Here is a 16,287-nt window from a genome sequence, read left to right on the forward strand (position 1 = left end):
ATTGATGCATGCATCTTGAGTTAGAGGAAATATGTTAAATAAAATATATTTTTGTTATTTCACTTGTTTATAAGGATAGTTCAATCTTATTATTTGTTAGTTTTATATTTCTCTCTCTTTTCACTCCTATACTTGCATTTTGATGAATAGAATTGAACATCTTCCTCTCTCATTTGCACTCTATTCTTCTTCCTTTTTGTCTAAATATTTGCATTGTTAAAAATAATCTTAAAATATAAAAGGTCGAAAAGTGTAACTATTTTTGTTCCGTGCTTACTGATATGCTAAACAAAAAATTCGAATAAAAGGGTTTTTAGTTTTTACAACCAACAATGACACAAACAATTATTTAAACAATAAAAAAGAAAAAAAATCGTCATTTCTTCTTGTTTAAACAATAAAAAAGAAAAAACATAATATTTCTTTCTATGTATACCTTTGTTTTTTTTTCCTATCGTTACACTTATCTTATTTTCTTATGAGGAATTTTTGTTGTAATTTAAAATAGTTACCTAGTTAACTCAAACAATCAAGGATTCGTATGAAAAGAAAACTCTAACTTAGTTCATTCAACTCAAAATTATTAACCCATAACTTGTTCCTAATGAGCCAAGTAATCCAGAATTAACATTCCTAAACCTTAATCCTTTGTAACCGACAAAATAAAAGTACAAAAATTGAATTTGATGGTTAACTATAACTTTTAAAACTCATTATTCTTGATATTTTTAACCTCGTGTTATTCTTGATATAAATACTAACGAGGTAATAATCTTAGAAATAATATTTCTCTCTCATTTTTTAGCTCGAAATATTCCTCAACCAAGAATTGGGACTACTTCTTCTGATATCTTAAAATACTAAAATTTATAAGAGATCCGCTTTTTCTAACAAATGTTTTCCATATGCATGATCTTGAAACCCAACCATTATATATATGTTTTACATGTGCATGAACTGTAAATTCAATCCTTAATGGTGCAAAAATTCATATACTAATCTCTTAAAGATACTAAAATTTATATGAGATCAATTTCTTCTAATAGATGTTTTACACATGCATGAACTTGAAATACAACCCTTAATTATATACTTAAGAGATGAAGTTATCTGTGAATCATTTTTTAATCCATATTTTTATTAGATTATCTTATCATTAACTGTTCTCTAAACTACTCACTACACTTATTATTTTTTTAGACTCTAATATCAAATTAATTATATTAAATTATTAAAAAAATGATTAAAAACTAAAATTTAATATTTTACAAAAAAAAAGTTTGAAAAGTGGTATGTCTCTCTTCCCACTGGTTAGAAATATAAAAAAAAGTTGATAAAAGATTTTTACATTTAAAAAGCTATTTCACATTTATTTAAAATATTTAATATAGTGATTTTTTTATTCTTACCACTTTTATACTTTTTAATATTAAAAAAATATTGCTAACCTAATTAGTTAGAGTCAATAAATGAATCTATTTGAAAGAATAAAATACAGTACCATATTTTTTTAATTCTAACCAGACTTGACTTTAAATAATTTCGTTTTCTAAAGGACTTGCGTCACTTACTCAAGAGGCGTTCTTTCTTTCTCTTCTCATTCTCTCACTTCATCTCATCTCCTACATTTTTTTTGTATCATCGTTTGTTTTGATCAAATCTCTCTTTCTCTCTCTCTCTCTCTCTCTCCAATCTTCAACGTTTCTGTTATTCTCATTCCCAAACCTAACCCCTTTTCCCGGAAAATTTCTTTGCTATTTTTCTGGGAAAGAAAAAAAAAAGGAAAGAAAATAAAAGAAGCATGAATTCAGCTGAGGAATGCGTGTAAGCGAGGTTGCAGTGCTGAGAGCAACCTCCTTCTCCATAATGCAGAATGCAATTTCAACATTTGGAGACTCTTTCAGCCTCATTTCCAAACCCTCAACTCTGACACAGTGCAACTAAGCTTAAACCCTAGCTTTGCTCAAAAGGGTCAACAACTTGATCCTGTTGTGTCAGCAGCTCCCATCCCCAGCTTCAACCTTTCTGGGTTTTGAGCTTATTTGGGAATCTGGGTCTCAGAGAGAATGCCGTTTTGGTGTCCCAATGCCTCTCAAATTGCAGGCTTTGGACGTGGTTTGAGTGATACCGAGTTCAGTGCATATTTGAGGTGAAAATTTGAGATCTGTTTAGAAACCCACATCACTGCACACCAGGTGTTCGCCAAAAGTTTCGCAATGGTCAAGTTTTCTTTTGTATCTTAAGCTTCCAAGAGTGGTGTTTCTGTGAGTTTTCTTTCTGGGTAGTTGATGGATAGTTAGAAGAAAAAAAGACACAATTCTCTGAAGGGGCAACTGGTGAAGTAACAAACAAAAAAGGAAATTGAACCAAAAAAATTGTGTTAATGTCAGGTCCCAGATTGAGGTCTATGAATGTTGGTGACTCAGAGGCTGCAAGGCCTGTGTTTGGACCAGCTGGGAACAAGACGGGGCCATTGAGTTCTCGGAAACCAGCTTCAAAGCCACTGAGGAAAGCTGAGAAATTGTACAACGAGGCCAAAGAGAAGAAGTCCTATGAAGTGTCTACGGTTGTTGCTTCTCCTCAGTCATATTCTGCGAGTGTTCTGCGCCGGCACGAGCAGTTGCTGCATTGTAATTTGTCTCTCAATGCTTCGTGTTCGTCTGATGCATCCACTGACTCGTTTCATAGCCGGGCTTCTACCGGAAGATTGACTCGGTCTAATAGCTTGGGGTGTACAAGGAAGCGCTCTGTGTCAAAGCCTAGAAGTGTTGCTTCTGATGGTGTGTTGGAATCTCCTCCTCATGGCTCACAATCCAAGAAGAGGTGTGCTTGGATCACTCCCAATACTGGTTCGTGTTCTTCTCCATCTTCTTTCACTTTCTCCTAATTTATACTTAGAAGACTTGTTATGCTGTGATGTAAGTTGGTTTTACTATAAGCCTTTTGAGTTTTGACAGATAGTTTCTGTTGTCTGGTCTTGTTGGTGCTCATATTGATGTAGTTGAATTGTGTGATTCTCACTTGGTTTCAGTATGTATTTCAGTTCTTGAAGTTTGAGATTTTCTTACTATAAAAATTGATTGTATAGCTCCGTTTAATGTCATTGTATTCTTTCAGATATAAATTAATGTGAAATGAGAGTGAAGGCGGCTTTGTCAATTTAAGATATTTGAGTTCTTTTCATTTGCTTGAAATGTAATACAACATGCATGTGTTTGTATTTGAAGCCAGTGTAATAGAACATGCAACGAATATATGGTGTTTTTTTTGGGTGAATTTTAGTTGATATTTTTCAACTATTAAAGTCAAAATCGGGAATCCTAAGTGAATGTATGGTATGAACCAGATATAGGTTGATAGTGGTGAAGATGAATGTACGCAAGCCACACCTTTCTTGGAAATTCATCTATAATTCTTGTTTTGAGTTTTAAGTTCTGAACTAAATTGGCTTTTTTCAAAGTTCTATTTCCTAACTAAGTTTACCTATCAATATTATTAGAACCATGTTATGCTACCTTCCATGACAAAGAATGGGGAGTTCCAGTACACGATGACAAGTAAGTGATCCACAAAAGTTAATCTTGTTATAATGGCTGGAAAAGGAATATGTCTTTTGCTGTTATATTTTGCTTGACACTCTTTATCTTGTGTAGGAAACTATTTGAGCTTCTTGTTCTTTCTAGTGCACTGTCTGAACTCACTTGGCCAGCTATTCTAAGCAAGAGGCACATTTTAGGGTATTACCTCTATAGATTTCTAAATTTATTTATTTTTTAGAATTATTATCCATTCGTAGCCTCAAACTCGTACCAGTTGGCTGCTACCTCTGCTGTAGTCCATTATTTGCTTTGACTGTTCACATTATTTTTGTTAACAAAGTTCATTGCAGGGAAGTTTTTGCGGACTTTGATCCAGTTGCTATCTCAAAATTTAATGAGAAAAAGATAATGGCACCGGGATCCACTGCAAGCTCCTTACTTTCTGACCTTAAATTGCGTGCTATAATCGAGAATGCACGTCAAATATCAAAGGTATATTAGTTTTCTCATGACTTTTGCTACCTTCATTATGGAATATGCAAACTCTTTGGTTGATCATCATTACTTGTTGATTGTTGGACCATTCAAAGACAAGATTACAGCCTTGGTGTTATTTCACTGTCATATCCTAAATTCATTGTTCTGTATTGGGTGTCCCTGGATTTAATAACATGTCCAGGGAACAACTGATCTAGGTGGTACTTCGTACTTCCTTATTGCTGATCTATGAATTAAGAGGAATATTGGGGTCCCTTTGTGTTTATCCTTATTAGGATATGCTAGTTAGGAAAATAATCATATACCTAATATTTTTCAAGTTTGGAAGCCTTTATTTTTTAAAAATTAATAGCTTTATTTTCTGCCTTGATCTTTGGGGGAAATACCTAAAAAGAAAATCAAGTCTGACATTTTGTTCAAACTGCATCAGTATTTGACAAAATAGGGAGACACTTGAACATAAATGCCAGATTTAAAAACAATTGGGGCAAACAGGATATTTCAATTTTGTTTTGATAATTAACACATTTTATTCTCTTTTTAAAAAAGATTGGAGTTGCCTTGGGATCTGTTGAGTTTTCTTCAAAATCAATTAAAGAACTTTATATTTTCTTCCCATTTTCCCCCCACATTGATCGATTGAATGACTTCAAATTGGTGTTTAATGGTCATTTGGTCAGGTAGGTTAGGTAATAAAGGTAATTGGGTTGTGGTCCTGACCCTTATTCAATTTGTATGACCCCATATGGGACAAACCATGATAGTAATCCGCTGTACAGCCTGAGCTTCTTTTATTCTAATTTGCAACGATGATATGCAACCTAATTATTTTTATTCTTTAACCAGCCAGCATGCTTAGCTGGTATGTCCCAAGTCACCTATCAGTCTTGATACTTTTCCAAACATAAAACACTACAATACCCTTTTTTCACTGAACTGCCATAATTGCAGTTTGCACAATTTGCACCATGGTTATGATTACCATTGCAACTAACTTTTTGCAGGTTTTACTGATGCCAGGTCATAGAAGAGTTTGGGTCATTTGACAAGTATATTTGGAGTTTTGTGAACCATAAGCCTATAATTAGCAGATTCCGATATCCTCGACAGGTTCCTGTAAAAACACCAAAAGCTGATGTTATTAGCAAAGACCTGGTGAGAAGAGGTTTCCGAGGCGTGGGCCCTACAGTCATATACTCCTTCATGCAGGTTGTGGGGTTAACAAATGACCACCTCATCAGTTGCTTCAGATTCCAAGATTGTATGGCTGTTGCAGAAGGGAAGGAAGAGAATGCCGTCAAGGATGATGCTCAACAAAAGGAGGGTGATCATGTGGAGTCTGATCTGTCCATTGCCATCGACAATTTGAGTTTATCCTCAGAGTGAATGACTGATGACTCAACAATTGTCTTGGCTGATATAGATCCTGGCTCTATTTGCAGTTCATCTAGTAGACCAATTCATACTACTTAGGCCTTAGATTGAGTCATGATGGAGGAGAACTTGTGTACCCATCTCATGAAATCCCGGAAACTGAAAGCATAGTTAGTTGAATTAAATCAATTGAGTACCTAACTACCCATGCTGTTGTATGTGGCTTCTTGAGGGAGGCCTAGCAAATTGTTGTACAATTTTTTGTACAGTAAAAAATGTCGGTGATTAGAAATATCTTTTATTATATTAAGCCAGTGGCAGCAGGTGATAGATATAACCTTGCTCTTTGTTACCGTCTCATTCTGATTATAGTTACACTCGTTATGCATGCATTGTGTTGGTTAGCTAGCTAGAGTTTGAACTGATTGATGAGTCCCACTTGAGATGGATGACAATGATAGAACAGTGGCGTTTGTCTATTTGTCACCTTGGCAGCAAGACTACTCATTCTTGATAGATATGTTTGCTACGTTTGGATTCCACCACTGTTAATTGTGATGGATGGTGGCTTGTCACCACCAATGTCTCATATCTCTTTGTGCTCCCTTTTCTTTCCCAACCTTACGCAATATCATTTTTGGCTCGTTTTTCTAGTAACGAAGTTTATGGGTAGATTCCTGGAGGACAGAGTTCTCACATCATCATCATCGCACGTTAGTCTGAGGTTTGCTTGTTTATCATGAACCTTCTGTTTACCTCCAAAAATCAAAATCAAAATTTTCTGTCTTTTTGCTCGAGTAACTTGTATAAACGGACAAAGAAACAAAAACCAATTCCAATTACTATAAATTACGAAATCTTAAAAATTTCAATGTTGTGGTGGTGTCTCTTAGTCTTTTACAATTCTTGAGAATAATGACATTTTTTGTCTTGTGTACATGAGCTCATAATTTTTTTCTGCGTGAAGACAGCTGCAGAAGCGTAAGTCCACAAGGTAAGGAATCTTGATTTATATTTTCCATGATGACAGCTAAAATCACTCTTAACATTAGCAGAAAACGGATAGCATATTACTGAGCCACCACAATCAAAGGGAAGGTGTTATCTATGTCTGCATGTATAGCTATTTACATTTTACCACAAACATTACAAAATATGCAACAAAACCTACAACTTAAGAAACCTTTACTACCATGAGATAAATATATCATAAGCCAAAATCCTTTATAAGATTCGGAAATGACGTAGGCAAGCTTAGCAGTAAATATAAGCATATCAACACTAGACTCAATTAATTTAGATCGGTAGTAAAAGAATATTTTCTATATATGACTCATACATTGTCCATTGGCTATATGGCCAGAACTGAGAACAACATCTTTAGAGTATTTCAAATATCTCTACCCGTTAAATATAATAATACCAGCCATTTCGAACAGCCAATTATAATCATAACTGAGATGAATAGAATGATTTTTCATAAACTTCTCTGTAAGCCTTGAGAAGAACATTAGAAGAAAAAATGAAAAAAGAAAAAAGTTCATGCATAAGTTAAAATTAATTTATGCATATCTTTAAAATTAATTTTTAAAAAAGTTAAGAAAGAATTTTTACAAATTGATTTATACATAAGCTAATTATAGTTTATGGAGTAACATTTTTTATTTTATTTTCTTCTCCTTAAATACTTCTATAGAACTTTATCCAAGCATGTTCTACATTATTTTATAAAATATTACACACAAATAAATAAAAAACTACACAATGAAATTTCATCGTGTATTTCAAATGAAATAGAAAATTAAAACTAATATATTTTGTGTATTATATGTTGACATTAAAACTAATATATTTTGTGTATTATATGATGACACCTCCCTGTATATTTTCATTAAAATACATAACAAAAAATAGCTTATGTTGTGTATTATAGGTTGACACTTTGTATTTTTTCATTAAAAAACATAATATAAATTAGTTTTTGTTGTGTATTTGGTATACATACAGTGATATAAACCAAAACAGGAAAGGGAATTGCTATTGTCACAACCTACTTTTACTATTGGTACTACCCATGCGGGTGTCTTTTTGTGGTATCCTAAAATTGTCCCATGATATAAACCAAAACGGAAATGAGGGTGAGAAAAAAATTTAAGAACATAATGATTCCATTGTTAAATTTTTGCCACTCCTAATTGTGTAACAAAAACACACGTTTGTTGTGTAACGTAACAATGGAACCGGTGTTAGATTTTTTTTATACACTTTACAAAATGAAAACACACTTTCGTCGTATACCTACAAAAAGGAAACATGTTTTTGTTTTGTAATTTTATTTTATTTTTTTGCAAAAAAAAAAAGACAACAGAAACATGTTTCTGTTTTATAAATTTTTTTGTGAAAAAAACAATGGAAACATGTTTCCGTTGTTATGTTTTGTCCGTCAGTCATTATTCACTTGTTAAGGAACTCATTAAATTATTTGCAATACAATATGCATGGCTCACATACACAAATATAAAATCAATCACCAACTAATCAATATACGTAATCAATTGTGAAATGATTGGAAAAATCAAGATAATTAGGTTGGTGGGGTCAATGTCCAACCCATTATGAAGATCTTTAGGCATTTTATGGAATTGATCTGCAAACATTTTTTATTGATTTGCAAGAATTTCATCTTATTGATTGGTTGGTAAAAATCATTTTGATTATCATCATACATGTTTCCAAAATCTTGAGGCATCATAACTTCGCCTAAAAAAATGTATTCCAATTCATATATTCACTACAAAGAACCATTTAGGACAAAACATAATTACAAAAAAAAAAACAACATCCAATATAATCATGATTTCATTGTGTGTCAAAATTGATACACAACGGAATCATGATTATAACGTGTTCTCGAAAATAAAATAATGGAATCATGTTTTTGTTACACAGTAGAAACATGATTCTGTTGTGTTTAAAAAAATTACCATGTTGGGTGGTCTGAGGGAGACAAGAGAAAGAAGAGAAGAATTGGAGAAGTGATGGAAAAATGAGAAGTGAGAGAGGAAGGAAGAAGGGTTGGGGGTGTAGGAAAAAGGAAGGAGGGTGTAATGGTAAAAATTTCCCCAGACCAAAATTGGCCTTTTGTTCTCACTTTTATCACAAATCCCAAATTAAGCTAAATTTTAACCCCCCCCCCCCCAAAAAAAAAAAAACAGCTGGCCCAAACACTGACATTTCAGTCACGTGGTATGACACTCAGCCCATAGTTTTTTTCTTTTTTTTGGTGGAAAAAATGGAAAACAGCCCATAGTTTCATGGCAATAAAATATGAACAATTAAAATCTTATTTTATCATTTGTACTTATTTATCAAAAGAATGAATATACATTAAATAGTAGTGGGATCCGCATATTATATGATTTTTTTAAATGAAAAACTAAGAGAAGGAAAGAATAAAAGAAGAGTAAAGTGCAAAAAAAACTTTCAACATTGTCCAACCGACACTGATTGGACAGTTCTTATAATACTATTTTATATGATAATTTTTTTTATTTTTATTACAAATTAAAAAAAGGATGATGTTGTATCATCCTATCAATTCTTTCAATATTCTTTAGAGTAAATATTAAATAAAAAATCAATGTATTAAATATTTTAAAAGCATAAAATAAATCAATCCTTTCTTTACTATCAGCCATACTTTTCTTTTATAATTTTTATTGATGATATTGATTTGTTTTTGCACTATACAGTATAATTTCTCATGTGGAAATGATGGCGTGGCAATTGATAAAGGTGCTGCATCAAAGGGTTCTGACAAAGCATCCAATGGAAAGCATTGAGAGGAAGCTAAAAATGACAATAGTAAAGAAAGTCTCTTGTCTTGTTACTCATCTTTCCAAAAGGAAGAAAAATATTAAATGAACGATTAAATAAACGAAAACTAATAAAGAGAAGAATAACTCTATTTGTCTTAAGTAATAAAAAAAAATCAATTTGTCTATGACGTTTATTATTACTTTTTTATTTATTAAATATAAAATTAAAAATATTTTTTAATATTAAATACATTTTATTTTTATTTAATATATATATTTTTTAAAAATATCTTTCATATGACAATCTTTATGATTATTTGTTTTTATTGCTTTTTTTTTCACAAGTCAAATATTACGGATGTTTTTTAATCTATCGAGCCACATACTAATCTTACTTATGTTGCATAATGACTTAAGAGAATTAAACAAGATATTTTTACTAAAATAAATTATTTCTTCTCATGGGTACCCAATAAAATTTTATATTATTTTTTCAATATTATGAGCTTTTTTTACTGCTCTTTAGAATTATTATAAATAATAATTTTTTTTATTTAACCATACTCATATTCAATATCATTGAGTGAGCTGAAACGATTTCACATAATTAATCCACAAAATTTGGTGGATTTAATGCTTTCTTTTTATAGAAAGATATAGTAAAATTATTGCGACGAAAAATTTAAGGATAGAGATGGAAGGAGGCGAAGGTTCACTATAAATAACGTACACTCTCCCACACCGAAATGGCAGCCATTGCTACCATTTTCGTTTCTATCATACCCACTTCGCCTTCTCCGTTTCTCACTAGACTCACATCGCGCCTCCATTTCGCTGCATTCCCTCTGCGTTCTCCAACGAGGAAACTCATGTCGCACACTCTTGCACGTGCCACTCTTGGTCTCACACACCCTTCTAATATCGAAACCCCCAAGGTCAGTCTAAACTCGTTAACTACTTTTTCTCATTCAATCTTCCGTGCCCATGTTTTGTTTAACTCTTTATATGCTTTAACGATTTAAAAAGTTAATAACTTGTGGATTTTCTCGTTTTGGGGTTTACTTTTGAATTTGACTTTTTATGGGGTGCCTGATTGGATTTTAAATGTATTGGTGTATGTGTGTGTTTATTGATGTGATACTGAAAATGCGTTTTATGTGTTTGTGAAAATTCCTGGAAGATCTCTTTTGGTGCTAAGGATGTTGATGTGACGGAATGGAAAGGGGACATTCTGGCAGTGGGTGTTACGGAAAAAGATTTGGCTAGAGATGCAAACTCGAAGTTTGAGAATGTGATTTTGAGCAAGATTGACTCAAAGTTGGGTGGTTTATTAGCTGAAGCCTCTTCTGAAGAGGATTTCTCTGGCAAAGTTGGTCAGTCAACTGTTCTTAGAATTACAGGACTTGGATCAAAAAGGGTTGGATTGATTGGTCTTGGTCAGTCACCTTCCACTCCTGCACCTTTTAAGAGTCTTGGCGAGGCCATTGTGGCGGCTGCCAAGTCTTCTCAAGCAAGCAGTGTTGCTGTTGCTCTTGCCTCTTCTGAAGGACTCTCCGCACAATCAAAGCTTAGCACTGCTTATGCAATTGCTTCTGGTATTGAATTTGTGGTTTAGATTTGTTTGATATGTATAAAAGCTTGTGATTTGTAGTTATGCTTGACAATGTGTGGGCTTGAAATGTGGCAGGGGCTGTGCTGGGATTATTTGAAGATAATAGATACAAATCAGAAGCAAAGAAATCAACACTAAGGTCCATTGACTTTATTGGTCTTGGGACAGGACCTGAACTGGAGAAGAAACTGAAGTACGCAGGAGATGTTTCTTCCGGAATTATCTTTGGAAGGGAGCTTGTAAATTCTCCTGCTAATGTGCTCACACCAGGTTCATATGACACTTTGAATGTATATGATATGATATATTGTTCCTAGTTCTTGCAGTTGTTTGGCTGGCAGTTGGACAATTTCATATCTGTTAGGGAATTGTGCTTCTCTAAAATTGATCTGTGCTTGATGATTTGTTTACCTCAGGGGTGTTGGCAGAAGAGGCAGCTAAGATTGCTTCCACCTACAGTGATGTTTTCACTGCTAAAATATTAAATTCTGAGCAATGTGCAGAATTGAAAATGGGGTCCTATCTGGGTGTTGCTGCAGCCTCGGCTAATCCTCCTCATTTTATCCATCTATGTTACAAACCTCTGAGTGGACCTGTCAATGTCAAGTTGGCATTAGTTGGAAAAGGTTTGACTTTTGACAGGTAAATAGGTGACCTATTTATTTATAACTCAATTAGAGAGTGATCAATCTGAAATGGGATTTCCCTAGTGTGTTATCCATGGTTTTGATTTTTGGTGTTATAAATTGAATCTGGTATGACATTATAACTTCAATTTGTTATGATGTTGTAACTTCATAACTGGGATTTTCCCTTGTGATCAATTGTGGTTTGATTTCAGTATTATAACTACAATTAGAGAGTGATCAATCTGAAATGGGATTTCCATGTTTGGCAAGCCATTTTAGTTAACTCATAGCTTATTTAACTGGTTCTTAAGCTTATAATTAGACATGGACCACAAGTTAAAAGTCTTATCATTTTTATTTTTTCTTATTCAATATAATAAAATATTCATCATTATAATGATAACATCTATTAATCTCTTTGATTTATTTTCTTATGTTGTCTACATATTATTAGTGGTGGCTACAACATCAAGACTGGACCTGGCTGTTCAATTGAGCTCATGAAATTTGATATGGGTGGTTCAGCAGCAGTTTTAGGAACAGCAAAAGCTCTCGGTCAAATCAAACCTCTTGGGGTGGAGGTCAGTCATTTATGTCATTGGTCATGACTTTTTCTTTGCATAGAATATCATTTGGTTTGATTGATTAGCATTTGGTATCCTAAGTCTTTCTATCTTTCAATGTTATGTCAAGGCTTTACTTAGGGGTGATGGGTGGGATATGGCAAATCATGGGTTCATATGTGTAAAACCAATTGCGATTTCTGTCTCAGGCTCAGCTAATGTTTTCCGTAATGAACCTATGGAACATCAGTTTTCATTTCTTTTATGGTGGCTAATTTGTTTAGAGTTCTGATGGATATTGTGTAGTATCTTTTGTGGTAATAATAATGCATGCAATACCCAGATTAAAAATCCTACATGTGCAGGTTCATTTTATAGTTGCAGCTTGTGAGAATATGATAAGTGGAACAGGTATGAGGCCTGGAGATATTGTCACAGCTTCAAATGGAAAGACTATAGAGGTGAGGATTTAATATATTTTTTATTTGTAAATTTTGCACGTTAAAATTAAGTTTTTTTGTGATATGACTCATAGTATTTGGTGGATTTTGTTTCTGTTTCAACCATTACTTTGCTGTATTTATTTTTTGCAAACAAACATATTATATGGTCCAATGGTATTTCTTATATAATGAAAATGTAATTGGTGCTTATTGGAATATTTAATTCGAAGTTCGAACATTTGAATGAAATGCATAAGTTATTTCATTTTGAGGAAAGTTTCCCTTCAATCGTTTATGATGTTTTGGGATGGAAACTATGACTATCATTTTCAGTCTATCTGTATTGCAAATCTGTTTTTTGCTACATCTGGTACTAATAAATATAAATATATGTATACAATGAAACTGAAAATCAATTTATTGGAGTTTTGGCCTCGATGATTTATTTAATAGAACATGTGTAGTACTTTACCTCGTTTTTGTACTGAGGATTTGATAGGCTTAACATCTTCCGTAGGTTAACAACACTGATGCTGAAGGTAGACTTACCCTGGCAGATGCTCTGGTATATGCTTGTAACCAAGGTGTTGAAAAGGTATAACTGTATACAGCTATGCATTTATTTCTTTCTATACCTGTAATATCCCCATAAATCATCAAAACTCTAGGCCTCCCACCCAAAAGATTTGCTTAGCATTTAAAATTGTATTTGTATTGGTGATTAATTATTTTTCTAACAAGAATTAGAGAAATTGTGAGAACCATTCTAATTTGTCTAGCTCAATTAAAATATTTGATAAACTTATACAATTGTTGTTCTTTAAAAATATCTGGGGGTAAGTTCAGTTCTTTATAGTTTATTCAAAAATTGCAAAAAGTGCTGACTTTGGGCATTTTGTATTTACACACTTGTACTCTATTGTCTTCATATTTTGGTTTATGGTTTCAATTTACATAAGCTTAAAAATTGTTTCGTAGGTGTATGGTTTGTTTTTAGAATGGTGCTAATAGATTGGTCAATTGTTCTCTCAGATTATTGACTTGGCAACCTTGACTGGGGCTTGTGTTGTTGCTCTTGGACCCTCAATTGCTGGTAATTATAAACTAAAATTCTATTACATCAACTTTTTTTAAGACCATATATCAATATTTGCTTGTGAGAAACACAAAAGGGCCCAATATTTTAGTCAGCACCGAAAGCACTAAGCATTTGTATAAGCTCTGGTAGAGGCTGGACCTGAAAGATATATCTGTGAAAATGCTTGATCCTGATTACTATTGCAAACTATTGTTTTTGAAGGTGTGTTTACACCCTGTGATGACCTAGCAAAGGAAGTTTTTGAAGCTTCTGATGTGAGTGGGGAGAAACTATGGCGGCTGCCATTAGAGGAAAGTTACTGGGAAACAATGAAATCAGGAGTTGCTGATATGTTGAACACTGGTGGTCGACAAGGTGGTGCTATTGTTGCTGCTCTCTTCCTGAAACAGGTATGCACTTAATCATGATATAAATCATGTTGTTCTTAATTTTTTTTTCCTCAAACTTATTGGGAAGTTATGGCTTATGACCATGGAAGTTTAATAATATCTTAATGATATACTGCTATTTTCTTGCTCCATGTTTCTCCAAGTGATTGTGTTTCATGCAAACTTTGACAGCCGATAAGCAGTGTTCCACATAAAGTGTGTGCACTGGTGCATGAACTATCCTAATTTGAAGTTTAGAAAAATCCTGTGAAACCAATTATTTAAGGAGAATTATTGCAGGAAAAAAATAGCTGCATTGTAAATATGAAAGTGTGTTTCTCAGTTGTCTAGCTTCTTGTTGTGTAGTTCCACTGCATATTCATGTTAGCGGTTTCTGAAACAATTTTCCTTTTCAGTTTGTTGATGAAAAGGTTCAATGGATGCACATTGACATGGCTGGTCCTGTGTGGAATGACAAGAAGCGCTCAGCAACAGGATTTGGCATTGCTACTTTAGTGGAATGGGTTTTGAAAAATGCTTCAAATGCCAACTGAAATTTCAAATCTTGTTACATCGTATGTGAAACACAGGATGAGATAAGCTCATCTTGTGATGTTTGTGCTTCAATGGGGTTTGGTTATATGAAATAAGTTATTTAAAGGGATGGAAAATGTGGTAAAATGAGGCATTTTTTAGTGTATTCAAACTTTTTTCTAGATACAAAAAACAACCTTTTTGTTTTTTCACATTTACCAATAATTCAGTTTGCCTCTCATAGTTTGTTTTATTTATATTTTTCCGTCGGCTTTCGCAATTGTAATACTAGTATCCTATATAAAATTGTAGCCTTATTCTATGCCTTTATAAAAAAGTAATCAAAGGGATTCATTCTTGGGGCTATGCATGGTGATTTAGAAACATGACTTGGAGGTAAAGAGACATTTTTGTGATGTGATGTTATTTTTCAATTTGAATAACACTAATGAGAGAACTAGAGAAGTGATATGCATATTATATTTTTCACCTATATTCTTTTTTTTTTTTCAATTATAAAAGACAATTTAGAACCCAGAAGGGCAATAGGTGATGTTACCATTAAAGAACTGGCCTATTGTTATACAAATTAATTGTTTGTGTATAATAGTACCCCTTTTTTTGCTGAATGGTGTATAATTGTACCTTTTTACGAGTAACTCAATTTCTGCGTGATAATTACCTTTTGAAGAAAAAAAAAACGAAATAAATAACTGTTAAGATAGCTGTTTTAAACCTGCTCTTATATGAAAATAGCATAGGGAGAAAGGGGAATCATTTAATATATGTGTTGCCGTTGTCACTAATTGTCTTTAATATAGGGTAAAAAAGAAAAAAAAAATCTGAAATTAATTAACATTCGAAATTTTATAATTTATGTTTAAATATTATATTTTATCTCAAAGTATATCCTTAAACAGTTAAATCAGAATTTTCAAGTATAATTAAAAATATCCTTTTAATAAGGTTGGTGCTCGAAAAGAAAGAGATTGGTGGTATTTTTTTAATGAGTCTTAATATGTGTTTAGTCTTTCAAATTAATAATCTTTTAGTCCTCCAAATAAAAATTTGTATTTTTAGCTCTCAAATTTGAAAAAAATTCAGAATTTGAAGACTAAAAAAATGTAATTTTTTATTTGAGGAGAGAGTAAAAAGAACATTTTTTGAATTTGTGAGACTAATAAATGTAAGTATTTATTTGGGAACTAAAAAAATCATACCTCCTAATTTGAGAAACATAATTAAGTCTTTATGAGAAATTTTACTAATATTTTGAATACACTTTTTTATTAATTAAAATCTATTAAAAATCACAGTTTTGAAAGTTTCACATTTTATTCAATTAATCTCTTTTAATTAATATGAAATATGTTGCTACTACTAAAACATTTTAAATAATGCAGTAAAAAACATTTTAAATTAATAAAATAGACATGATAGTTTTAAGGTAGTAGACATACAAAAGTACTTTAATACAATGACCATAGATTAAGACCAAGATGAAAACTTTGAAAATGTTGGTTTTCAAACTAAGTTTTGCATAAAAGGGTGTATTCACATTGGGATAATCCATTCGTTTGTCTACCTTTCGGTTTCTAAAAGATCTATGAAAATATTTTAAAAAAATACAATTCAACTATCTACTCGTGTTTCTATGTGTATTTACAAATTTATACGAATAAGAGAGGAAAAACCAAAATATAAATAATGATTTCAAAATTTAGAGGAATGAAAATCATAGAAAATAATTTAAGAAACAAAATAAAAATTAATTTTTACAAAGATAAAAACATATTTAACCTTATTTATA

At 32.4% G+C, this 16,287-nt stretch overlaps 2 protein-coding genes across 2 annotated transcripts; both read left to right on the plus strand.

Moving 5' to 3' along the window:
* Nucleotides 1–1,551: 1,551 nt before the first annotated feature.
* On the plus strand, nucleotides 1,552–5,721 carry LOC100783263 (probable GMP synthase [glutamine-hydrolyzing]). Its single transcript, XM_003519099.5, has 5 exons — nucleotides 1,552–2,849; nucleotides 3,500–3,557; nucleotides 3,654–3,737; nucleotides 3,890–4,031; nucleotides 5,058–5,721. The coding sequence occupies exons 1-5, from the start codon at nucleotides 2,384–2,386 to the stop codon at nucleotides 5,421–5,423; spliced, it is 1,116 nt and encodes a 371-aa protein (XP_003519147.1). The 5' UTR covers nucleotides 1,552–2,383; the 3' UTR covers nucleotides 5,424–5,721.
* Nucleotides 5,722–9,890: 4,169 nt separating this feature from the next.
* On the plus strand, nucleotides 9,891–14,718 carry LOC100787686 (leucine aminopeptidase 1). Its single transcript, XM_003518172.5, has 10 exons — nucleotides 9,891–10,164; nucleotides 10,410–10,824; nucleotides 10,917–11,111; nucleotides 11,258–11,483; nucleotides 11,925–12,051; nucleotides 12,399–12,494; nucleotides 12,994–13,071; nucleotides 13,509–13,569; nucleotides 13,777–13,964; nucleotides 14,360–14,718. The coding sequence occupies exons 1-10, from the start codon at nucleotides 9,976–9,978 to the stop codon at nucleotides 14,495–14,497; spliced, it is 1,713 nt and encodes a 570-aa protein (XP_003518220.1). The 5' UTR covers nucleotides 9,891–9,975; the 3' UTR covers nucleotides 14,498–14,718.
* The last annotated feature ends 1,569 nt before the right edge of the window (nucleotides 14,719–16,287 follow it).

The sequence above is a fragment of the Glycine max genome, chromosome 2 (genome assembly GCF_000004515.6).
Source record: "Glycine max cultivar Williams 82 chromosome 2, Glycine_max_v4.0, whole genome shotgun sequence".
Taxonomy (NCBI): Eukaryota; Viridiplantae; Streptophyta; class Magnoliopsida; order Fabales; family Fabaceae; genus Glycine; species Glycine max.

Bases quoted from the DNA above. Each gene is read 5' to 3' on its own strand.
- LOC100787686 (XM_003518172.5), top strand. From the start codon at position 9,976: ATGGCAGCCATTGCTACCATTTTCGTTTCTATCATACCCACTTCGCCT. The intron at 10,825-10,916 runs GTATTGAATTTG...GAAATGTGGCAG, and splicing joins TGCTTATGCAATTGCTTCTG to GGGCTGTGCTGGGATTATTT. The intron at 11,484-11,924 runs GTAAATAGGTGA...ACATATTATTAG, and splicing joins AAAGGTTTGACTTTTGACAG to TGGTGGCTACAACATCAAGA.
- LOC100783263 (XM_003519099.5), top strand. From the start codon at position 2,384: ATGTCAGGTCCCAGATTGAGGTCTATGAATGTTGGTGACTCAGAGGCT. The intron at 3,558-3,653 runs GTAAGTGATCCA...TATCTTGTGTAG, and splicing joins GTTCCAGTACACGATGACAA to GAAACTATTTGAGCTTCTTG. The intron at 3,738-3,889 runs GTATTACCTCTA...AGTTCATTGCAG, and splicing joins AGCAAGAGGCACATTTTAGG to GGAAGTTTTTGCGGACTTTG.